This window comes from Meleagris gallopavo, chromosome 2 (genome assembly GCF_905368555.1).
Source record: "Meleagris gallopavo chromosome 2, MGAL_WU_HG_1.1, whole genome shotgun sequence".
Classification (NCBI taxonomy): Eukaryota; Metazoa; Chordata; class Aves; order Galliformes; family Phasianidae; genus Meleagris; species Meleagris gallopavo.
This window is the reverse complement of record NC_139405.1, coordinates 58,423,278-58,450,248: the sequence shown is the minus strand read 5'-3', so window position 1 is coordinate 58,450,248 and position 26,971 is coordinate 58,423,278. Positions and strand designations below refer to the sequence as shown.

Here is a 26,971-nt window from a genome sequence, read left to right as displayed (position 1 = left end):
TAATCTTCAGCTTCATTCCAAAATAATTAGATTCTATTCTAAGCACAGTATTTACCTTTACATACGAATTTCACTAATCTCCATTCAGTAGGTGATTAAAACCGTAAGGGATCTTCTGGGGATTACTGTGTGGTTGCAAACCAAATTATGTCTGCCAGACATGAATGACAGGAATGTTAAGAACTTGTTCCTTTAAACTGGCACTAAATGATTCAGTCTATTATCTGCTTTGGTGACAGCTTCGTGTGTAAAATATCAAGAATATTTATTATATATTGACAATCATTTATGCTTTTGTCTTCTAGCCAATGCCTCCAAATTGGCAGGCCCACCCCACACAGTTCCAAAAACATCCTTCTCTGTCCTTAAGGCAGCTACCAGCGGCAGTTCTCTTCCAGCTGTGACCACCTTTTTCACAGCTCGAATCACACTAGCTGGACCCTCTGTGTACTGACTCAACCAGGCTCGAGCTTCTTCCAGTGATCCAGTTTCATCTGAAGACGACAAGGTCCCCTCTGACAGCCCGAGGTGCAGTGCTCTCTCAGGGTCCACCCCATGAGCTCCACTCAGCAGCTGGAGGGCAGCTCTACTGCCAACGATTTGCACCAGCCTTGCGGCTCCTCCCCAGCCTGGCACCAGGCCCATGTGCTTATGGACAAATCGAATCTCACTGCCTGGCGTCATCAACCTGTCAATGAAAAACAGACATTCAGTCAGGTCAGTCTGGGCAGTGACTTCAGTTTTCACCTCTCTGGCATTCACTTTTCTATTTCCTCCCTTCTGCTTCCAAATGATAATGCAGTATGACAATTTGCTAATTACAGCCAGAGCTGTAAAATCTTAATTTTTACATCACTGGTGCTTCATTATGTTTTCTGTTGTTGTTGTTGTTCTAATTTAGAGAGTCCACCCGAGTTTGATTTTCTAAGTACTCACTGCAATAAGGGAGGTCAGGATGGATGTTCTATTTATGCCGCACAATGTGTAGCAGAATTCTGTTTATGCCTTACAGTGTGTAATAGAATTGCTCCTCTCCAGGAGATAGTCTCACATTCCTGTTTTCAAACATTTCACATCTTTACTTCATTTCCACAGTCTGTCACCTTTGCTGTTTAAGAACTCACCTCAGGGTTGATTAAGCTCTCTCCCTGAAGGAGCTCTGCTGCAGTGGATGGTACTCTCTGCATGGCATTCATACTGACACACTGGGTTAGTGGAAAAAGCCTCTCAAAATAGAAACACGAAGGACAGATGTACAGAAGCAGGCCAGTACTTCTCATTCTTAAGATATGGTTCTGCAGTGTGGTTGCTTGCTGCTACTTCTACCACAAAGGTTGTGAATTACACTTGTGAGGCAGATTAACTTCTATCCAAACACTAACTGGTTTTTTGAAGATAAAACATGTAATACTAATATCTACACGAGTCTATTTCCTAACAATGCAGTTTTCAAGTTGAACAGCTTTAAAAAGGGGAAGAAAAAGAAAATCTTCTTTGAAAGTGGAACTGCTTCTGGAAACTCACTGTTCCCAAATCTGCTTATTGTTAATTGTGAGTTTGGTTGGTTGCTTTTTTTTTTTTTTTTTCCTTAATGAGAGCACTATCAGCATTCATGATGTATTACAAAGCACCAGGGCTGAAGAGCTTACAACACTTTATCCCACCCCCAATACAATGCACAAAGGCAACAGCTGACATGCCAGATTGTATGAAGGCCATTTTGTGGAGATAATGGAGGAAGGTTAATGTGACAAAAAGAAGAGAATGGTGTTGCAGGGGAAGAAAGGCTTTTAGCTAACATGAGCAAGTGCTTCCCAAATGCAGCAAATCTCAAGGGGTTCAAGTCTCTCCTCTTCAAATTCTGCAAGTATTCCAAAATTCCTTTCTTGGTGCAGCTTTCTTTGCAATTTGCTGACACCCTATGTCCTACTGGGAAAGCAATAATGAAAACATTATTAAGGGCTTAATTCTAGCTGCGCTGAGCAACATAAAACATTAAAAAAAAGAAGTGGTCATACACAGCAAGTCACACGACGCTAGATGATCTGTAGGCAGTCTCATAACACAGCCACAATGGGTGAGTAAGGCGGTGCCGTGTTTGTTGAATCTGAGATTGTGCTGGCACTTGGGTTCAGGCCATAGGGACAGACATGTCAGTGAACACACTGTGGGAAAGTGCATGGATTCATCTGGTAAGGTCTGTCAACGCAGTTGGAAGTTCACATGTAAAACTGAATTTTATGTTAGAAGGATGGCCAATCCCCATCAAGAAGAAAAGAATTTACTGTGTGGGAAAGAATATGTGAACCTGCTCAGTTGTCACCCTCTTCAGAGAAAATGAAACCAAATGAGCTGAAAGGAAAATAAATGTCTGGCTGCAAGTTCCAGGCTCTCAAGGGATTCACCTCTCCATATAATGTACCTTTGAACAAGCTGCTCAGAGAAACCTAAGTGGTCAACAGAAGGTGTAAAAGTAGTCTCTGCCTGTCTTCAAACTTAAGAAAGATGTCTGTGGTTTTTCAGGCTTTTCAACTATGAATCCTCTCCTAAGTTATGTCACTTCTTTTAGAAACCACCCATCACACTCTCCATTTAGTTACTCTGCACAATTCCAATCCTTCTGCTCAGGGAAGTGAAGGAGACTTGAGCTCAGATTTTGCACATTCCAAAAGGCAAAGGTTGCTGCTAAGCTGCCTGGAACCAGCCTTGAAACATCACCAGCTGCAGCCTTGCATAAGTATTTCCTTCTTTGTTTTATGAAAGGAGTTGAGTCTGTCTTCTGAGACATGAAGATCTGATCTAACGTTAGACAAGTTTATGTAACAAAAAGTACATCAAACGCTACTAAACACAAAGATGCAGACATCAAAAAACGGGAGACAGAAGCACCATTCTATTCTTGAGCTGTTTATAGCTTATTCATCTATTACTGGCCCTGTCTGAAGCACAACAGGAGATGAATTCAAAATGAGTCTCTGATGTGACTTAGTATGTCTGTATTTGTCTTCTAGGTCAAGAGAATTAAAATCTGAGTCTCCTACATCCCAGGGGAAGGTCATACAACAAGGCTTCTGGACACATGCCTCCTCTGTCCTAAGAAAAATGAAAATCTGTTGCATGAGAATGCTGAAAAAAACATAATTTGTGTACAATGTAACTGAAGGACTTCAGAAGCAGAGAAACATCCTTCAGAACAGTGAAATCCTTGTATCTTAAAACACAGAAGAAAAGGTAATAGAAGCACTAAAGAGCAGCACAAATCTTCTCTAAGAACATTATAATCCCATGTTACAAACACTACAACACCTCTAGGAAGAGAGCACAGCTACCAGGGGCCATATCCAATTTTGGCTTCGTCATCTGAAGCAAAGGAGCTACAGCAAATATTCCTGCTCTGCATCTTAATGTATTCTCAGATCCACTAAATGTTACAAACCCCTCCGCACCTTTGATAGGATTCCTTTACTGACATCATCTTGTGGCCACAAACTGACTGTTACATCACATCACTAACAATGCACATGAGAAGAACACCATGTTTGCCATTACCAAGGCAGCCAAATGAGTCCCATCATTGAGCAGGCACACTTGCTTCCTTAAAGGCAGTGCTCCTTTTGAGCTAAGAGTGATGCTTCCTGCACTAATGCACCTTCCAGCTACTTGAAGACAGAGCATACTCAATGAAGGCTGGAAATGTAATACAAACTGAAATGTATTCTCTAAGTTTTTCAAATCTGCTTTTTATAGCATTCCTTTTACTGAACTGTTCCAATAGGTATAATCAGCTCCTTGGGTAAACACAAACTGTTTTACAGTCTGTGCTGGCCCTCACTTCCACATCTACTAAACTTAAGGAGTTTGAATTCAATTCAGCATTCTGACAAAGCAAAGGCACTAATGGCAAATATCACATCATGCATTTTAAAAGTTTCTGCCACTATGCTTCTGAACGTCATGATGGAAAAAAGGATGCCTAAAATGTTAAACATGCTGTCAGCAACCTGGATTTCGTTCCCAACTCTGCTTGATTCTCAGTGTCATATAAGGACACAGATCCTTACTTCCAGTCTTCTCCTATGATCTGGCCTGACACTGACACATCAAGGAAGGAGGCAGCCAGCATCACACAGGGCTGCATCACCTGGTTCTCAGCTCAAATTGTCCTGGAGAAGGCAGCCAGAACTGCAGGAGCTGACTTTCATCTCTCCCTCACATACTTTGGCCTCCTACCACTTCCTCTCCAATCTCCAGTCAATACAAATAACAGGCCTTTGGGTCATATAAGTTCTCTGACCAAATGTGCTAGCTAACCTTTTCCATATGTTTTGGTTACTCTATGAAATAAATCTATACATTTTGGTAAATCGATAAGGTGTTTTTTTTTTTTTTTTTTTTTTTTTTTGTTGTTGTTGTTTTTTTTTTTTACAAAGTGATAACTCTAGAAACAGTCAAAGATCTTAGGATGCTCAGTACTCTGTGAAACCACCAAGAATGCAGTACTGACATCAAAAGCTTTCAGACAACAATCCAAACCACATACACAAGTATTTTAAGCACAGAAACATATTAAAGGAAAAAAAAAAAAAAAAAAGCAGGAAAATGGTAACAGAAAGAAGTTAACCAAGGGCTGAACATTTGTTTTAACCAACAAACAATAGAAGCACAAAGTTAATACATAATTCAATAAAATTTTGCCAATGTATATGTTTTTCTAACACATTTATCAATATGCCATCAGCTTAATTAACTCTTGTTAAATTAAGCAACAACTGTGCAATGCTGACATAAATGCTGCTGGAAAGCTTAAGTTCTAGAATTTGTTAGAGGTCAGACATTACATTGCCTGTGGATGGCATTAATCATGCAAACAGAAACTGCTTCACCATGTGGGCATTAAAATTTGAGGACCTTGCTTGCAAGTGATAAAAGCTCATGAGTAACTAGCTCAGGATTTTGAATCTTTGCTTGGTAAGTACTAACAGGACTAAGAGAAGTTGCATTAGCAACTTCACAAATCCACATTAAACTATAAGTGAGCTTGAAAGTCCTGAGTCTATTGGCCACTTCTTCCCTTATTGTACTGCTGCTTCCCCAAAATACAATCCCCACCCCATCATCTCACCTGCACACTGTGCCTCAGTCTTACTCCACCTTCCTTACACTTTTCCATCATCCCAAGTGGCACAGAAGATCCCAGTATTGATGGTGGGTCCTTGCAGCCAGTGTCTGTGACTCAGACAGCAGACAGAGTTACACAGGTAATATCCACACTCTGACTTCCCTTCTCCTCTTGATGCTCGCAAAAGCCACAAAAAAAAGAAAGAAAAAAAAAGAAGAGCACTGCTCTTAATGCACAAAATGTTGCCAAAGATGTGCAATAGATTGGGCACTTTTAGACAACTAAGGTGTTTTTTAGACCAATAAGTTAAAATAAAGTAAGGGAGAATTGTGTCCATTGAACTTAAAGCATCAGAGTAATAAATAAACTACCAGTTCCTTTATCTGTGTAACAAAAGCCCTGATTTAGGACCAAAAGTCTTTTACTTCAGCTTGGTCCCTCACACCGCATAGATCAAGTATTATCTTCCAGACAGCATACTACATCTTTGGCTTTGCAAAGAAAATAGCTTTAAAGTAGATGGCTGAAAAACATTACTTTAGATGAGGTAAATGCGGGCAGTTGGACGCAGGAATATTTCCTTAAAAGAAAGAAGCCATATGTTTCTTTCACAGGAGGAAAAAGCACTGCCACAGGTCTCTAAAGATCTATAGGATCTGAGTAGATGAAATCTCCCATACTGCCCATGTTGGCACATGAAAACCAGAGTCCATCTGTGCCTGAGGAGATGCAAGTGTGTAAGAGGGCCTTCAGCCAACAACAGATTAAAGCTCTTCCTATAGCCACAAAAGGGCCAAGCAAACCCACAATCAGGGCGGTCAGCCTGAAGCTTGGGCAAGGCCATCACAGAAGCTGTCAAGCACTGCTACCACTGCATGCTACACTGAATGGTTCATATAGCAGCACATAACTGCAATTTGGATATTAGCTGTCTTCTCCCCATTTTCTTTAGCAGGAGGATGGCCCTGGAAGTGATCTCATGATCAGTCAACCTCTGATCTCTGCACCTCAAATCTCAGTCAGAACAATACTCCAGATACCACATACCTTCCCAGTCGATGTATCTAAACCCTGCCCACACGGACAGATGTTAACGCATGCAAGAATGTTCTTGGCATTAAGATACTACAAAGTCAAATTTTTAAGGCCTTGTATACGAATGTTCTGTGGCCATAAAACTCGTGCCTACCTCCTCCGGAATTTTTAACGACAAAAGCAAATTCTGAGTATAATTGTGAAAATAAGACTTGCCAAGGCAGTGGTTCATATTCATTTTCGCAAAGCCACACAAAGCCTGATATAACTGATAAAATAAAGGCTCAGTTCATACCAATGGAGACCTTACTTGGAAATTTAATACACTGCAATTTAATAATAATATCGTGTTCTATTAATGACAACTTGTCTTGAATAGTATTTAGTTTCTCAAAATATTCTCAGGACTATAAATCTTATTAGAAAGGCTAGGAATACTTTTATCAGTTTCATTTTTAATGGAAAAAAAATAACCAACCAAACAAACCAAGTTTTAGGTTTGTTCCATATTCTAACACACAAGCTTTCCATGGTTATTATAGCAACGGCTGGACTTGAGGCCTTTTCCAACCTGAACTATTCCACAATTCTACGGAAGTCCTACTAAAACAACAGCCAAATTAACCAGTTATTTTCGCAATGCATGCTGAAGTAGGAAGGTACTGCAGGAAGAATATTCTGCAGAAGAAATATGCAGTATAACACCAAAATAATTTAGGCATTCAGCAAAGCTGATGAAGAACAGTTTCCTGTCCTTGTTTCAGCTTTCCTGACAGATGCTGTTAAAATAAGACTGTGTCCTCCAAAAAGCAAGCTGGGACTAATTAATCCATCTCTAGCTATATAGTGCAAGGTCTCTTTACCACTACACCACCAAATAATTATCCAGGTACTCCATCAAGGGATTATCTACATAAAACAGCTAAAGATTTTTCTGAAATTTTACTACATACACTGTCATCAAGAAAACATCTCAGTTTTCTGAAAAGACTAACAAATTGATTCATCCTGAGAATACTTAGTCATAATTTCACCTGTCCTTCAATCTCACAGGCTTTAAAGAGATCAAAAAGCCCTGATTATAAACTTAACAAATGACTCCTTGCTAATTATATTTAGCAGATTTTTCAAACTAACAGTGCAGTAAGTATCGATTAGCCATAATTGCTCAGTGCTCTTCCAGCACAACTTACTAGTATTAATTCCCTCTGCTCCCCTCTCATATCCTCTGACTCATGGAGAGCCTCTCATATTTCTGCCCAACACAAAGAAAGAATAAAACAATTAAGCATCACAGCAATAGCTGCTTCAGAGCAGTGATAACATGAAGAGAGACTTCCAAAACGAAAATGTTGTAAAACTGATAAAACAAAGGAGTTGACCACGACAGTCCATGCAGACTGACATCATAAAAACAAACCCTCAAATCTTTGCTCCTTCTGAAAATCCTTTTGTCATAAATATACTCACAACAAATACCTAAATGGTAACCAGTAGAGAGAAGATAGTTTAAGAGTTTGGAGAAACCACGTCCCTTGTGCATGTATAATGGCTCAATATTGCTCTGCAATCCCCAATTTCACCAGGGTCAGAAGACATTGTGCATATTAATCATCTCTCCTGCTCATAAACATTAATCTGTACTCTTCACTACAGGAATGCAATGGAAAGATGTAGATCCAGTCAACTCTCTCAAATCCTTGCAGGGATTTAAAAAAAAAAAAAAAAAAAATCACAAACACCTCTTCTTTACTTGAGATTTAAATACATTAAAATTATATTCAAGAACCAAAATAAAAAAGATTCTCCCAAGCACAGAGAGTTCTACATACTTTCTAAAACTCAGTGTCAAAGGAGTAGGCTTAAGGACAGCATAACAAATCTCACCAGCAAGAGAACTCACTTTTCTTACAGCTCTTTTCAAACTGCCTTACAGATTATACAGAATGTTATTTATAGTTACTGAATTATTTTGTAACATGCTTAGTGCATCCGCTTCCCCCTGCTCAATGTTCACATAAAGTAGCCTAAGAGAAAATATCTCACATTTCACCAGCATGCATTGCCTTTAACTTTGTTGCTGCCCTCCAGTCAGACTTTTCCAATGCATCTTTCAGAATTCTAAGAATTAAGGTCAAAAACTGGACCCAGCAATAGACTCCTCATGTGTTATCTTGAGCAAGAGGTAACACTTCTGATTTGGCTAGGGAACCTGGGTCCAATTCCCAGAGCTGATAGACCTTAACAATGAGAAGCACATTTATGGGGAATCTTAACTGTTTTTAACCAGAATCCTATCATGCTTTCTCACATCAACTCAGAGTCAAGTAAAACAATCCGGGTAATTCCACCACCTATTGCCCAAACTTTGAAGCACTCAATGGAAGGTGAGCCTCCAAAAGCTACAGACTCAACTCAAAGAGATCACTAGTTTCAGAAGGAAGAAGCACAAAAGCAATACTGTTACTAGAAAAAGGTCTACTGAATAACAGGATTTAAAGCAGACCAAAACCAGAACATAACTGCATAAGAATGACTGGAGCATGGAAAAAAGTTTTATTTCTCAAACAGTTCACTGATCAGAGGTGAGAGGGTAAAACAGAGCCAGAAAGACTGCTGATTAGAAAGAGATTATGGAAGGAAAAAAAAAAAGCAAGGAGAGAAGTTGTTGCAAATACCCCCCAAGGAATCAGCCTTATCGAGGAAATGTAGATAGGGCCACTCAGAAGTCTTCTCAGTGATGTCCACTGTAATATCTGCTGCAATCCATGCTGATGGCTCTTCTAATCGTCTTCTGACATAGAATCTCCCAAAAGTCAGTTAAGGATGAAGGTTCAGCCGGTAGCTGTGAATTAAGGGTTTTAGATCCATTTTTATTTTTTATTTTTTACCTCAGGCTGACATTTTCTTGCCTGTGGCTTCACAGAGAAGAGCATGCTATAAAAAATTATATTTGTTCTAAAAGGTATAAATGAAGTTCAATATTGGAAATTACAGAGTCTTTTTTTCTGTAACAGGAATGAAAAATCGAATTAGATGACAGATCACAGGGCAAGAAATAGGCACCCAAAAAGCATAACTGATTAAAACTCCAAAAGCAGAATTAAAGGAAGCAAAAAAGAGGGTTTTTTTTTTTCTTTTTCTTTTTTCTCCTGTCATTTTTCAGAAAGCTGACAGGAAGGAAAATTATTTTGCCTAACTTCAAAGGAATCAATCCATTTCCCAGGCTCAGATGTGGTTCACATACCCCAGAAGTGCTGGGGCACAAGCAGAGGCTGGCCAGGCTGCTCAGCTCTGGCACAGCAGGTCATGCTGCCTACCATCACATCTTACATGCAGATATCGTGTGGCTCTGTTATAGGTTGCAATGTGATGGAAAAGTTGTACAAGATGTGGAACTGGTCCCTCATCCTCGCTCTCATGCCTTAGCACTCAAGGTAGCCTGGAAGACCAAGAAAGCAGCAGGAGACTTTGAAAAGATTTATGAAAGTGTGCAAGGCTCACAGCATGTTATAAAAGAATACGGAAGAGAGAAAACAAAACAGATAGCTATTCCAGGGATTGTAACTTCACTGAAGTGTATGGTATGAATTCTGATAACCTACCACAAATCACCAGAACAACAATGTGGGACTGAAGGCCCTTTATTCATAATGTGGTGCCTGGATCCCTTTCCCCTCCCTACAGCTGTAATATAGCTGGATAGTACATACCATGGGTTCCACTGCATTTTCCTTCTCTTGCTATAAGTACTGATGCCCATCCTACTAAGACTCTCTTCTTCTCCTAACTCCCAGCTATGACCTATTTCTGTTGCCCTGTTGTCAGTTCAGTGGGTCCCAGCCACACTGCAAGCTCAATTATCACACAATTATTTTGAGTAGTTTCCATCTTCACATAGGACTTCGGTCTTGCCCATGAAGCAGATTTCAGCTACTCTTAACAGGCTGCCAAAACCTAAAAACACGAGTGAAAGCCAAAATAAGGCTCACATAAAAATTACTCATGCTAGAAACCTAAAATATTACGTGTCTTTTCTTCTGAAAAAGGAACTAGAGTTGTTTGGATTTCATTCAAATAGAGGCTTTCAACAGTAGATATGCTTTTTAGACTGGAGAAAAAATTTCCATTAGAAAAGATCCACAGTAATATTTTCAAGATTTTTTTTAATGAAAAACAGCCATTTATAAGTAATATATTAATAACCTGTATTAATAACCTCAGTTTCCCAAATCATTATTTCTGTCATATGTTTATCAAGACCAAAGAAAGCCAAACACAATACTCCCGGACCAAACTCAAAAGCTTTTGTTCCTGATATATAAAAGGGGAGGGGGAGTTTTTCAAAAATCAGATTGGCATCTGAAATGTCAAACAGGCAAAATTCACTTTGGTCTACTGAACTCAGATAATTGGAAAGTAACAAAGTTTCTCAATATTGACCTTAAGAGTTGCAAAGTCTGAACCACTCTAATATCTTAGGATATGTGTGATACATCACATTTCTGCAACACTCAGCATTGAGGGATTTAAAAACTGTCATGACATCACACTAACAAACCTTCGCAAGATCGAAGGGAACAGGGTGCGCTGAAATTCAGCTCTGACTGCAGTGTTACTGATGCTGAATTTGCACATCCTACACAGCAATTTCTGATTACAGCAACAAAATCACTTGATATCACTAGTGATTAAATTGTTGCCCTTTTGTCAGGATACCACACTAACGAACTGAAGTTTTTTTTGTTTTTTTTTTTTTTAAATAATCACAGTGGCTTTTTCACGTTTTCCAGATATAATATGAATTCAGAGCTCATCTTTTTTTATTTTTTTTCGAGTTGGGGGAGTACAAGGACATATCAAAAAGGTTAAAATAGAAAGACAATGTTAACATTAACATTCAACAGTAACCTAGATTCTCCAACTTTTAACTTTTTTAATATGACAGATCAGCTACATTAATGAGGAAGTGCAGACAGCTTCAGATAATTAACTGGTGGTATGTTCAACCATTGGTTCTTAAACACACAACAATTTAAGGAAAACAGAGATTTAATGTAGGAATTTAAAATTTTATTTATTCCTTACTGTAATTGATGAGTTACAGCAGTAGCAACTCATTTCTTACAAACCACAGAATCCAGAAAGGAAGAAGCTGAATCTACCCATGTTTACAGGTTCAAAGAATCTGCATTCTTTATTACACAATTACACAATTTTAGATAAGTCAGGAAGTAACAGGGCAAAACTGAGGCAAATCTAACAGCTCCCTAAAGCCAAAAGACTGCGTTCCCATCCTCTCCCGATTGTCATCCTCTCCTAGATGCCTAGTCCCACCTTTACATTGGTTCTAGTCATTTCTAGCTTTCTGCAAATCACTCACTCCAGAAACAAAAAATATCTAGCCTTTCCATTACTTTTAGGTTTGATAATTGACTCATACAGGCATTTTCAGTGGTACTTGGCACATGAGTAAGCAGTGAGCAGAGAAGAACAGCAGGGACACTCTACCCCTCCTACATCGAGGTGAATTGTTCAGTCAGTTTGCCCTTTTTTTGAAATCATAGTTCAGTATAACTCCACCTCGTAGTCAGTAGACTTGAATACATAAGTGTCTCTCAGACTTTACATTAATCAACTTGTGGAGGTATCTGATATATAACAAACAAACAAACAAACAAACAAGGAAAGGAAGATTATTTTGGTAGCGAAAATCAGCAGTGGAGTGTCAAATACCTGGAGGCTGTTTTATCTACACTGGGGATGAATCACTTCACAGATGTAGTCGTAACAGATGATTTCCTTGCATTTCTACTTTTCCTCAACTAATTCTTCTTGAACCTAGAATGCTTCCCCACAGCTGAATGACAGCCCAGTGTCTCAGCAGGAGTTAGCATGGATCCAACTCTGCATTCCCTAAAATCCATTTTATCTTGTTTTCCACTGTCTGTCTGGGCTATCTCTATTATTCCTGCATGGCAGAGAATTAGCTGTACACAAAAAAGACATGAGGTTGCCTAGTGTTAGAGGTAGCGTAAAGGTAAATAGATGCTGAAAACAAAAATCTCATTCAATCACAATAAGATGGTTTGGCCTCCTAAAGAAAAAAAAACTGAATGAAGTAAATCTCTACAAAAAGATGACTTCAAAAAGAAAACTTCAACTCAAATTCACATTATGTTGCTGTTACTTATATCTCCAGTTAAATCAGTGGTCAATTTGAACTGCAGATATAAACAAAAAAAACAACTTAAAAAATTCTTTGTGTGGAAGACTGTAAATGCGTGAGATTCAAAATCCAATTAAAAATGGTAATAAAGAAAATACAGTACGAATCCATAGACGTACAGGTTTTCATGTCCCTTTTTAGTAGTACTGTGGTTATTTAATGAGATGCCCAACATTCAAGGGCAAAAATAAGAACAGCATTCTTAGTTTTAAGTGTTTCACATAGCCTGCTTCTATAATCCATTGCTCTGAAAATTCATCAGAAAATTGTACTAAGAAACCTCTTAAGGTTCTAAAACCGTAAAGTGCTGCATGACTGCAATGAAATTTTAAAATTGCCAACTGATTTGAAGGGCATTTTATGCGTGGATATATACACACACTCTCACACATATAAATGTGAGAGGGAACTTAAATATAGCTAAACAAGTGATCGGTGGCATCCAGTAAGCACCTAAAGTTGTGAGAACACATTCTTAGATTTAGCTACCGATTCTGTTCCTGACAATGTGCAGCAATGTTATTTATGGAGTCACATGTGGTAATGTCAGCCTGGATTTTGCAAGAACTCATGAATGTGTGAATTGCCTCCTGTAACACTACCATTCATATCATGTTCTCTTCAGTACTGAGGCTCTCTTTTTTTGTTTTGATGGTTTTTTTGTTGTTGTTTTAAAGGAGCAACAAATGAACTGTAAACTAATAAAAGGCTGAGTGCCTACAACTGAGAAGTCAGTCATAGTGGGCCAACATTTATATAGTGTCTGTTCTTTTCTTCGCCTGTCATTTTGAGTAAGTTACATTTAATTCAAACGCTTGTAAAAGTACATAAACTAATCATTACAAGAACACAATGAAAGCTATCCAATAATAGTGTATTTCAGTGCATTTCTTATGTGTCTAATGGAACACACCTATCACCTTAAAATACTAAGGAGCACGCTTACATGTTTCACAAAAATACAGAAAACACCTGATTAAAATGCAGCAAGGCCAATATGGTATCAATGCATTGCTACCAGTATAAGCTCCTTTCCTTGGTAAAAGCTTGATTCTGTCATTCCTAAAGACAGCAAGAGACTGCTCAGAAACCAAATGCCTCTTTAAATCATTGGTGCTGTTTATGAGGTAAAATACTGCTAAGCACAAACAAGAACAATGAAATTGGGCCCCTTGTGATTCAACTGCGCCACATCAGTTCCACCTTAAGAAGTTACAGTTGATTAACTTATTTTCTAAAAAAGGCAATTATACTTTGGCTTCTATCGATGAACCATTTTGACATTAATGATACAAGATGTGGGCGGCTTTTCATCTTTTTACTCTTGCTCTCTGCCTGGAGGTACTCCCTTTTACACTGGACTCATATGGAACTGCAACGTCTCTATCCTGGTTAAAGGGTGGTGTCAGGGAAGTGTATTTCTCAAACACACTCAGGTACAGTGAAGTCCATTCGCCAAGAGAGGTACAGACGGATTTTTACAGCTGTACAAGTAACAAAAAGACCTACACAGATTGTCTCAGTCAGATTGCAGCAGTGAGATTTCTCAAAGGCAACAGTGTGAAATAGGACAGTTTCAAAATGCAAAATTAGTTTTCCTGGCTATTGACTGCTAGCCTATTGATATTAATATGCTCAGAGATTACCATGTTCTGCTAATTGTACAGACAGATTCATTATCAAATTATCATTTCTGCTCCATACGTAATCATTAATTTATTGCCCAGCAACCCACTGTAAGCAAGTCTTGCTCAAATTCCTTAGCCAATGTGCAAGCTCCACGCACTGTGCAAATATATGACATATTTCAGGTTTCCACACATAGAATTCATTTAACTTTTTTGTAAAATTACATCACTGAATCAGGTGAAAGCTTCAACATCACAGCCATTTGTGTACTTCACTGAAATGGCTGCAGTGTTGAGCAGAACTGCAACATAGACCGACGGTAGGCAGCAGATTCCCCCACGTGCCTTCACAGATTCAGAAGAGAAAATGTTCAGCAGTGGCACACTGAAAAAAGTCTAGATTTCTTGAAACTACTAAAAAGCTCTGCTACCCAAACAAGTTTGATACATGCATGGTTTTACATTGCTCAGATTTACAGGAATAGACAAGTGAGATAATTATAGTGACAGAAGCTTCATCTTCCTAATTTTCATATCAGAAAAAAAAGTCTGAAAGGATTTTATTTACCTCATGCTTGTCTAGAGAACAATTTAAAAAACAAATTGTGTAAAAAACAAATGATCTTAAAAGGATCTTGCTCCTTATGGAGAGCCATACTGCAACAGTTTATAAGTAAGCTAAGACTGAAGATGCCTTGAGAAAACATCTTCTTCTAGATAGAAGGTGGAATAACCTAAAATATTTTCTCTTCTCATTGCCCTTACGTCAGCAATAAATTGCCAAAGTTCATGCAAGACCTCCCTAATCCAATTTTAAATGAGCTGGTGGAAAATAGAATAAGAGACAACCACTGGAAGAACAGTCTATTAACACCAGTAATATCTTAAACCACATCAGCTATTTTAAAATTGAATTTGTCCACATTTCTACTTCAGTACAGATTGTAGCATGCCACCGGAACATGGTTCTAAGAGGGAATATAAGCAGTTTTCACTCAAGTGAATCACTTCAACAACATCAACATAACTATGCAGAACAGACTGGTATAGATAAACAAAGTTTTTCAGGCCAGGACCAAGCATTTTGGTAGCTTAACAGTGAAAAATAGTCAAGTCAAAAACCGAGAATCAAAAGCAGCCACAACTCACTCATTCTCTCTGACCAGTTTATTCAAGATAAAAACCAAATTTCTCTGATTTATTCTCAGGTTCCTCTTTTGGCATCTCCTGATTCAAGACAGAATTTCTGTTCCAGTAATATCTGCTCGTAGTCCTCAAAAGAACCATGATTTTGTTGCCAAGTACTGAAATCCTCAAATTCAGGAGCAATAACAGCACACAGTACTTTTCTCTAGCTTGTTTATGCTATTAATTAAGTCCTATTTGCTGCTTCTGAATTGCTATTATTTAGTTGCACTGGATGAGTGTGTTAGAAAGCAGTGGAAAATTGATCAACAACTGTAGTTATTGCAAAAATTATGGCAGCGCATCAGAAGAACTGCAGCTGCTCACTTATGCAAATAAGAGCTACTTGACAATGATTATAATTATAGAGTATGTCAGACAACAAGAGTTGCAGTAAGAGTAGAGTATATATTTTAGAAAGCCAAAAGATTCCATTTCATTATGCTCGTATTCCTTAAACTCCTCTTTAGGGATAACACTTTCTGGCAGTGGACTTGCGAAGGACTTTGAGGTGCATTCCAGCCAACACTACAGCTGTCAAAGACACCTTTTACCAAGTATTTATAATGCTGCAATACAGAGGCTGTAGCAAGAGTTCAGTGACAGTTCTTCAAGTTCCTCACTGCTCTCGTTTTACACACTGATTCTAACTCACTCAGCAGTAAAACATCTTTCCTTCGTATTATCACAGGAAAAGATGGAGCTTCCTGAAGTTTACTGACCAAGCTAACAGGCCTAATTCCTAATGCCTTGGAATCCATGGACATGACTCCAAGAAAAAGCAGTACCTAGTGCTCCCTACATTTCATAGGTACAGTCATTAAATTGTCAAAGCAATGTGGTGGCTACTCACACTGTTAATCTTACCTGAAATCACATGCTGTGGTAAGTTCTGCTCCTCCTCCAAGAGCTTTTCCTTGGACTAACGCAATGCTGATCAATGGCAACCTAAGCAAGAGAGTTTTGTGAGCAAAATTCACACCTGAAGTTCTAGAAATGATAAGGATTCAGACAACTATCTCTACAGTAGAAGCTCAGAAAAACATACTGCTTCATCTTATTCAAATAACTACATCTTTTGCAGATAATCAGCACAATACCAACTCCACTTACACAGAAACAATTATTCCACAACTAATTCAGGATCTCAAGATGAGGCAGCAAGACAGAAACAGCTAACAGAATCACAGCAAAGCAGATCATGTATTATGTTATGGAAAAATATATGCCACAGATTATACATGAAAAGATTATCTGCAAGAAGGACAGTGATACAAAACTAAACGCTAAGTCAGTATAGTACATAAAGCAATAGATAAGGACTGCACAGCTGGGTTATCTTAAAATAATGAGATTCAGTGTAAAAACCTCAGCAGCTTCTTCAAACAGCAGTGCTACCATTTCAACCAACAAAGCTTCTTAGAGGACAAAACTGTCCTTTGAGGATAGCAACAATCTGCTACCTTTGATGATGCTGTATTTAATCACATTCAAGGTAATTTAAAGGACAAAAGGAAGGAACAGTACATTGGGACAATGTCCTATTCTCTAATTGTGAAACTAATACTAATAAACAATGACTGACTTAGGATAAACTAAGTAAACTAAGAAATGAAGGTAACTAGTCTTAGACTTTTCATGCTGGTAAAGCGGTTTCATTTTTACTATGAAGAAACATTTAACTCATTGTTCAGTGTTAAAAATACATTCAGAAGTCAGCCTCCCCAACCACAATCATGTATTTGGTTTTATTTCTACTTTAATAGAACCACCACCAATTTCTTACAGCCCAAGTCCACTTATTGCAGTACACTTTACACAATAAATCACACAGGGGAGCCCACTAGAAGAAAGAAATCTCATTATTTCTACAGTCTATGGGGAACCAGACGATATGGTCCAAGTATCCTACATTCACAGTCATCTGTTTGAGGCACTTCCTTCAGGATCACAGTTTGCCTCAGCTCTCTCTGATGGAAATTGATCCCCTGTAAGATAGATTTGGCCAGACAGCAATTTAGTGCTCCACCTGAACCACAAATGGAATACAGTGCAAAATACCCTAAGTCAAAACCCTTGAGGTGAGGGTTAATCTTCATACACCTTCTTCGCTTTGCTACATCAATCTTTATTATACCTAGGCCAGCTTATACAATGGATGCTAATTCTGATCCTGAGGATTCCTTACAATACAGTATTAGTATTAATAAGTCGCCAGGGCAGTTATACAGAATAAAGTTAGCTCATAACATTTTCTCATATATATTACTTGAAAACCAAAAATAATTATCTTTCCAGGGCCCTGAACAGATAAAAAAAAAAAAATTGAACCTACCACACGTGCATGCAATAGAAATGTGATTTCTTAAAAGAAGCCTAATCTAAAGGAAAGAAAAAGAAACAAAAACAACAGAAGTACCAGATGGTAGAACTGAATATGTTCTTCTTATGAAGTGGGAAGATTAAATAAATACATTAGATAAATGTTACCTGTGTAGGCTGTATAAGCTAGCCCTGCTTATTTGTTAAGAACAGCTGATTTCTACTGAGTCAGATACTTCCAATATCTTGATTTCCTTAACTCTAGTTATCTCCCGGCCCCTCCACATACAAAATTACAGGTTGTTTTTTTGTTCTTTTTTTTTTTTTTTTTTTCTTTCTGTTCCAGTCTCTGGCAAGGCTAACAGTGCAAACTGTCAAAGTTTAATTTAAATCCACAAATACTTATCTGAATAAGATACACAAATACAAGCTCTGGGATTCAAAATTATATGCTTAAACATCTCATTAAGGAGTTAGCCAAAACAAATTTTAATCATTATAATTACTTAAAAAGAAGTGTAAAAAAATATATTACCTCATGAGTCTGGTTAAGGTATTTTGCATAAACATGCACATATTCATCCCATCCTACAAAGAATAGAAAATTTAAAAATGATAAGTAATTATAATGTGTCACAATTAAAAAGAGTAGATATTAGTATTCATTATATTCACTCTAACAGGGTTTGAATTTGGTTAATCTTGCTCAAATTTCAGCCCAAACCCATTAAGTACCAACAGAAAACCTAGTACGGATCGAGTCAAAAACAAACAAAACTCTCACTCACTCACTAGAATTTCAGTTAGAATTAAGACACTATTAAAACAATTGCAAGTTTCTGCGATGTGAAATTTTACAGCTTTTCCTCTTCTCACTTCTCCCAGGCAAACATCCATAAAGAGATTTAAAGGTCTACATAGGACCATGGATGACTGTGAACTCAATACTGTTTCAATTTAGTATTTTGGTTTAAAAACAGTGGCTTTTGTTATTCACTGCAGCCACCTTCTGTGTCCAGTAAGATCAGTAGCAATATTTCCACACCAAATCAAAGTTAATAAAATCTTCCATGATAGCTGCCTTAACATTTCTCATCATGAAGTTCAAAACTCACACAATTATCCACAGTATCAGTTCTCAAACATGTACTTGAACAGTTCCCATACTATAACCACAAGGATGCAGCTGAAAAAGAAGCTCTGCAGACAAAGGCAGTTTCAATTCATCACAGCTGAGTTCTTGCATTCAAGATGGCCACTTCAGTTAATACCAAAATTCGAGATGTATATAAAGAAAAATTGATGTCAGAACACATAAGCTTGATGAATGTAGTTATGACTGAGCTGAGGAAAAATAAAGATCTTCCTGTAATCAACTAGTAGACTGATTACTATGTATCATATGGAAAACTATTTAAACAGAAAACACCCTGAAAAAAAAACAAAATCAGCTAACTTGAGTCTCAGACAACATAATTTGAAAGTCTTCCTGATTAAAATAAAATAAGGTTACTGTGAAAAACTTCCCCCTGACATCTAACCTAAGTCTCTCTTCCTTTAGTTTAAAACCATTCCCCCTAGCCCTATTGCTAAATACCTATATTAAAAGTTCATTTCCCTCCTGTTTATAATCACCTTTTAAATACTGGAAGGCCACAATGAGGTCTCCCCACAGCCTCCTCTTCTCCAGACTGAACAAGCCCAGCTCCTTCAGTCAGCCTTTATAGGAGAGGTACTCCAACACTCCGGCCATCCTCATGGCCTCCCTATGCATCCTCTCCAAAAGCTCCACATCTTTCTTGTGCTGGGGGCCCCAGGCCTAGATGCAGTACTCCAGATGGGGCCTCACAAGGGCAGAGAAGAGAGGGACAATCCCCTTCCTCGCCCTGCTGGCTGCCCCACTTTTGATGCTGCCCAGAATACTGCTGGTCTTCTGGGATGTAAACACACATTAAGTTTTTCATCTACAGGGACCCCTGAGCCCTTCTTGGCAGGGCTGCTCTCAAGGAGTTCTCTTTTCAGTCTGTATACACGTCTGCGATTGCCTTCACTCAAGTGCATCACCTGCCATTGCTAAAAGTTACGGGCTGAAGCAGCCTCACAAAACAGAAAAAAAACAAAACACCTTAGAGACAACGTGTGGATAGAAAGCTTAATCTTCTTTTAACCTGAAAACAAACAAAACTCTCTGATTTGCAGCAAGTTAGAAAGCAGAGTTCAGCAAGACCAAAGAGCAGCAAACGCTATTCCCTATTCTAATAAAGTTTTATTTAACAAAGACTTAAATCCCAATAGATGGTTTAAGAGTATGCTATTGTGAAGGAACTTTCACTTCAGAAAAAATAATTTGAACTCTCCAAAAGAAACATAAAGCAATCAGGTTTAACTATTCTTAGATTATTTCTGATGACTTGCATTTTTATTTAAGTCCTAGTGTGAGATCTACATTCTCAGAGAAAGTTTTCAACACAGTTAGAACTAATACCAACATATTTCCTTATGCCCGCTATCTCTGATAGGTCTCATGTAAAGATTAGGAACCTTATCTCCCATTGCAGTGGCTCCAAGTAACTTAAATAAACATACAGACAGCATATTAAACATCAAAGAGAGGATGGAAGCAGAATCACTGAGAATTACTAAACGTAGAAGTCTGAAAGAAAGCTTAGACTGCAGATATGGATAAAAGAAAAGCCCATCCTTGGTTTTCTCTCCTTTTCTGTTTCTACAACACTATAAAAAAAAAAAAAAAAGAAAAACAGAGATTAAAAAAAGATCAATAATAATAATAAAAAAATCACCGAAATATTTCTATTTTAAAAATGAGCAGTGCTAATAAACACAGAAAATGAAAATTCCTCAAAAAATGTATTTATAAGGCAGACTGCTCCCCATCAGGAAAAGTACACCTCTCAGGGTGTTCCACAGATGAAACAAAGCCTACTGTACCTTTTGAAAGCTGGACCATCCTATTTGTGTTACCAGGCCAGAAATATTTCAGACAGGGTCTTTTAAGATGCTTAATTTCACCAACAGAAGCAATTACTAAAAGAAAAATACTAGGTAAACTAGTTTTTTTTACTAAACCATTCAATAAAGACTAATTTGTGTGGTCAAATCCTGTAACTGGAAATGGGCATAGAAAAGCAGCAGCCTATCAGTTACCATAATTTCAAATCAGGATGTGAGAGTATTACAGAAAGGCCCACTTCCCTTGCTGCCAATGAATTTAAACCATGCCAATAGCCATATATTAATCCATAAAAAAAAAAAATAGCACATGTGAAAGTTGTCAAGATAAGGTGGCATGAGTGAAAACCTGCCATCCAATCCTTACCTCTTCAACTCCCGACTTAATCATAGCTCCTTTAACTGGTCATAATCAATGCTAGGGCTCAACTGGACAAGAACTGCATCTCTCTTTTTATCCAGGTCCAGACACTCTGCTGACAAAAATGAAATGTTCCTGCAATAGAAGCCATGCTACTCAAATTTGTTTTTAGCCTGAGAATATGTGAGAAATGATTACTTCTCCCTGCTTTTGAAGGTGAAGCTACTGAAGGACATTTTTTTTTGAGTCAGTTTACCATCTAATCCATCTAATGTTCTGAGAAATTGAAAAGACTTTTTTTTTTTTTTTTTTTTTTAAGAAAAGGCTAAAAAGATGTTAATACATAAATTCAGGGTTATGAATCCATTACCATAATACTCACGTTGTGGATTAAAAGGGCTGCCAGCATTTTTTCAACCATGAAAAGCTCCATCCTGTGACTCGCATGTACAACTGCAGCATAACCACAGTGTAACACCTCTGTTTGAAAGAGACCTCAGAAAACTAGAAAGCACACTTTTTTCCAAAGTCTTTCTACCACTACTTGCCTGGGAATTGGATATTGCTTTGACAGCATTCAAATCAGATCCTGAACAAAAAGTGTTTCCTGCACCACAGATGATAAGGCCTTTGCCATCCTTCCAATTTTCCAGTTCAGTTACTCTTTCCTGGAGTTCTAGCATCATAGTACCTGTTACAAGAGGGGAAAAAGAACACTTTTAAAACAAAATGATTATGACCATTACGTTTCACATTACATTTTTCAATATCTACATCAAGTTAATATTAACACAAGAAAGGCTTAAAAACACAAAGGAAAGCATCATCTTAAATTCCTGTCTCCACTCACACAAGCACTGACTATTTTTACTCAGCGATGCACTTGGAATTCTGAAGAGTATTCTGCAATTTGCATTACACTCATCAAAGCAAAACAAAGAAGTGCAAGGAAGTAAACACAAATTGTACTTGATTTATTTTTGTTTGTAACTGCATGAATTCAGGACATCTGAACTTATTTGTGTCTATTCGGATCAGCTCTTCATTTTAGCACCACTGCCATTCCACTCTACATATTCAGCTGAAAATATTTTTAAAAATATATTTAGAAAAAAAGGATGAAGAGCAAAATATGTTGAAGGTCAATGACAAGCATTCATTCAAAAAATAATAAAAATAAAATTTGAAACTTGAATCAAATTTCATTTTCTCTTTTAAAAGAACAGTTTTAAAAGATGTTTCTGAAACTTCTTTTATTCCTTCTATGGTACCTGTCTAGAAAAGCTCTTTGGAAATTACACCCTAAGCATCAAATGCAGGGATTGAATAATACCAGCTCTTTACTTGTATCTTAAGCATAATACTCTCATACATTAGTTTAAGAACTTTCTCATACTACAGACTATTATAACTATGCTTATCTCCAGTGTTATGAAACAGATTTCTTTGGATTACTTAATTTCTGCTCTAAATAAACTGAGAAAAAGGCTGAAAGGTGGAAAATTATCAGTGCTATGAGACAGCTTGTTAAACCTCACATTTAAAGTGTAGAACTGAGAAGCTTGAAGAACAATTCAGAGGTGTCATCACAAGCTTCTGAGGGTGTAGTTTGTTCAGTGAAAACACTTAGTTTTTATGCACTATCCAAAGCATTTCCCTGAACTTGCATTGGCAGGCTCTACTTCCAAAGACTTTTGACCACACCTGTAGCCTTCATCAACTATATATATAATTTGATCAATTACTGCAACATTCCATCTCTGTGATTCTTTTTACCTTCTGCATAACGCTGAAGTATGAATTAATATTTGACATCCAAAAGAATTCATTCTTCAGCAAGAAAAGCTTTCTCTTCCAGTTAGACATCTCTGTTTTTAATCTACTTCACATAAACATATGATTAAAACCTGTTCAGTTGTTGCTGACTGACCAACTAGTGAGGACAACTTTCCCAATCTCTATCACACAGCTAATTACATTATTACTCCCTCACCAGCTCTCCTGTCTAGAACCCAAAAGGGTTTTCTACAGGCCACAATCCTTCCTGACACAGATTTCTATACTCACATTTCTAGAGCTAGTCCCAGACAGCAGCATCTTAGAATCACAGAAGCATAGAATCGTTCAGGTTGGAAGGGACCTTAAAGCCCCCTGCCATGGGCAGGGCTGCCATCCATCAGACCAGGCTGCCCAGGACCCCATCCAGCCTGGCCTTGAACACCTCCAGTGATGGGGCACCACAGCTTCTCAGGCCAATCTGTTCCAGAGCCTCACCACTCTCTTATTAGAAAACTTCTTCCTAATGTTAAATCTAAATCACCCTCTTTTAGTTTAAAACCATAACCCCATTTCTTATCCTCCATAGCAACGGAATTTACAGAATGTTAACTACAAGATCTTTCTCTTTGAACGTGTATAACTCTCATGCACTCTTAAGGCAAAAATATTTACAGAAATTAATTTCAAAAAACAGACTACATATATACAGGCTGATGATACTCTGAGCACCACTCTTCTTAGACAAAGATGTAAGTGGACAGGACTATCTTTTTCAGATATAAGCATGCCTAAGATTAATATCTCAAGTAATCTTTCTTCTACAACTCTTGACCCAATGTCTGCATGTACTGATCTTTTCTTGTCCTAAAATGGCCTGATAGCATCCATCCTGATGTGGAAGATTCTTTCTTCTTGCTTGTTTTCCTTGCAGCTCCTTATAAGGGAAGCATGTTAGCACCTGTCAAGAATACTCTGTAAGAGACATCCACCTTAGTCTTGCTACTTTTTAAAAATGTTCCTGAGGAAGTCAAGAATTAAGTGGACATTAAATATTCTTTAAATAGGTGTGTATCAATCCCCTGGATTTATCTTTTTGCATATAACTCAAGCTTTCTTATAATAAAGTTATTTTGACTGACATCAAATCTTTGCCAAAATCAAGATATAGCACAATCGTTGTTTGTGGTACTCTTAATAATCAGAGCAGTAAGCTACTGAGTCTTTCCACAGAGTATTATGAGTTAAACATCTAGTTTTTTCAGTTAACACTAAAAAATTGAATATACAAAAAAGAACTGTATCAGGTAGTTGCGTGCAATAGCAGGGGAGACTAGAGGAGAAGGTCAGCAACTGCTTCCCCTCCAGAGAGATGACCTCTTCCATTGCTGTGTACACTGACAACTACCATTATTTCTATTACTTCACCAACAGACACTGCCAAGTTTATTTGACTCAATGTGTTAGGACACAATACCAAAGAAAATAATCATTCTGCCAGTCTTAGTCCTTCATTATGTGATACTAGCAAGCTCATCCTCCTCACAACACTAAATCTACTTGGAATAAATCACTTGTTTACATTTTAATTATAATCTAATACTTTGAATTTATTTTCTAGAATTGACTTCATCACCATTATTATCTAATTCACGACTAGACTACCTTCCTTATATCTTAAATAAAGTTCAACATCAGTTCAGAAAGAAGTTGGGCTCCTGAAATTGGTTCCACTAGGCTTGAACTGACATTATTAACACTTGTTTCCAAAGAAACCATTTCAAACAGGTAGCTATCAGATTCCAATTAAGAAGAGAAAAAAGGTGTAACAACCTCCGCACTGCCCATTAGCAATTTGCCAATAATTTTGTTCTATTTTCAGTTCAATGTGTTGCTCAAGCTTAGAATAAACATAGTTCTCCTTTGAGATAAAAAGCTGCTGTGTAAAATAAATGCCTGGCAAATAGGATTTCTCTCAACAGTTTAATTATGCTTTGCATCTTTCTAAAGGAAGCATACATGTATCATGAATTCACATCTGCCATTTTCAAGAAGCTCTGAGACACAGCATCAACAGTATTTCACTTAGGTACTGTATTTTACAGGCTCTGGCAAATGAAGACAGCTGGGTCTTGTTGGGGCAATTTAAGGTTTGCTCATCCTATTCCTTTTCATATGTCTTGTAATACAAGAGTATTACTCAGTATACAGCAAACTGAAAATGATAAATTGCTTTCTAATTCTTCAGTATCTACAGCCTACAGACAGTAACGTTAAAATGAAATGAAGAGCAGTGTACATTAGTAGGCCATATCATCATTTGCAGTGTCCAAGGGGCCAGCATGACTTTGCTTCTGCACTCTCAGCTGTAACAGCAAAAATCTCTGGCAAAGATGCACAGTCAAAAGAAACAGTAATCTCCTAAACTGCCAGAATAAGATCTCCCAGAGCAAATTTCTGTGGCTGTTATGTAGCAAGATGAAGTACTGCTCTCTACAAGGTTTTACATACTATGATAAAAACAGTACCGCCTGGTCCTAGGCTCATTTTCAATCTGGGTTCACTACAAAAACACAACTATTTATTTCCTCCTGGGTTTTTATAGCTTCTTGCTAGCCACTAGAACATATAAGCTATTGGTGTATACTAATAATTTATTTTCATAGCAATCATATGAGGAGAGATTACATTACAGAACACTAACTGAGACACAAAATACCAGCTAATTTTGACTGTCTGATTTGAGATGTGTGATGTGATTTTAGAATATTAGCATTATATAGCACTCAGTATAGTCAAAACATAGCTACCAGTGGCCTAAATAGCAGCTGTGACTGCTTAACACTTCCACATATCACTTCTGAGACTCTCATGTCAAACAAGCAGAGAACAAAGAACAGTTTTAAGTTAAGTTTAGTCTAAGCAACATGGCTTATATCACACCTGATCTACACAGCAGACTGTGATTTTTCTGTCTTTTCTCTTTCTATTGCTGCTTATTTCTCATGCCCCTTTCAACTACCACAACAAGAAAGCTATGAACACACAGCCCACAGTTTGTACCTTGCACAGATCTATTTTAAGTCAAAAATAAGAAAAAAAACTGTAGAAAGAGAGCAAACAGCGTAATTGTGATTGTATAATAACATGCATTCTGACAGGGACTTATTCAGAGGGACGATCTCCATGCTAGTTCTTTTACCTGCATTTTCTCAAGTTAGACAATGATTTTATAGGAGAGCTTTTGAGAAGAAACAAAAGCGTAACTGCAGAGATATCTAGGTAAATTGCCACAGACTGTAGAAGCCTAAGTGAGAGATAAAATTTTAGGTAAAAAATAACAATACAATCTTGTCCTTTCTACATCATCTACAAATACATCTACATCATATCTTCCCTTCTCTGTAAAAATACCTTATGTTTCTAAAGCAGTAGAGGCAAAATGGAATGAGAAATAAGAAACAGCACAGCAGCAAAATCATCTCTATTGAAAAAAAGAGAAGTAGGTTCTATCAGACATTCCTTGTGTCATTGGGAACTTCTTATATTTATGATGTACAGGGCAAAGCTACCACACAGAACCGTGGACATTTACCATACCTCTGGTTAAATAATAAATAAATAAATAAAAAAAAAAAAAACATTTCTTCTTTTTCCTAAAGAATGGTAAGATACAGCTTTTCACCTTGTTTATGCAAAGGGAAGGGGAAAAGAAAGCAACCACTAGCATCCTCACCAATTGATTAATACCTGTGAAGGCATTCATTAGCCGGGAGTTGTTCAAGGTAAGTATTCCAATGCCACTATGTTCTTTGGAAAGGTTGACGGATCCACCAGCAAACTGCTGAAGTTTCTTCTTTATCAATTCTTCGTCATAGTCATGGGCACCATTATACAGTGATGCCCTTCTCTGCTGTAGTATCCTTCCCTTTGTAGTCTGAAATAAGTTTTTCCATAGGAAAACTGCCATTTCTGGAAAGAAACAGTAAAAAGTAATAATAATAATGATAATCTTCCTTTGAGATCCAATTCAGATCTCTACAGAAGGAGAAGCAGCACAGCAGAACCTAATATCAAAGTGATGCCACCACAGAGGTCTACAAAAATTTACTGAAAGACAGTACTCATAAAATTCTTAACTGGAATCTACTCCCACAAAGTTAACAGTTGAATTTATGCAGTGATTTCAGCAGTTAAGACAGAAATTAGCATCTTTTAAAATCTTGTAAAAATTATTCAAAACACGTTTCAACGCAGAACCTGGAAGAGGCTCAAGAAATGCAGTGAAATACTTGTATATTCCATTAGACCAGCTTACTCTACAGCAATGTTTCAGCTCCTTCCCT

At 37.5% G+C, this 26,971-nt stretch overlaps 1 protein-coding gene across 14 annotated transcripts in view; it reads right to left on the bottom strand.

The window, feature by feature from the left end:
* Nucleotides 1-240: 240 nt before the first annotated feature.
* ECHDC1 (ethylmalonyl-CoA decarboxylase 1) overlaps nt 241-26,971 on the bottom strand; it is a 35,111-nt gene continuing 8,380 nt past the window's right edge. For 9 of the 14 annotated variants that reach the window (XM_085217347.1, XM_085217354.1, XM_085217349.1 and 6 more), the window contains 5 exons: nt 26,376-26,597; nt 21,398-21,540; nt 18,054-18,106; nt 16,064-16,144; nt 241-688 (listed from right to left, as the gene is read on the bottom strand). In XM_085217347.1, coding sequence (XP_085073473.1) covers nt 283-688; nt 16,064-16,144; nt 18,054-18,106; nt 21,398-21,540; nt 26,376-26,595 — 903 coding nt within the window. In that variant the 5' untranslated portion in view covers nt 26,596-26,597 and the 3' untranslated portion in view covers nt 241-282. The other 5 variants (XM_085217357.1, XM_085217360.1, XM_085217358.1 and 2 more) reach the window with 5 other exon arrangements.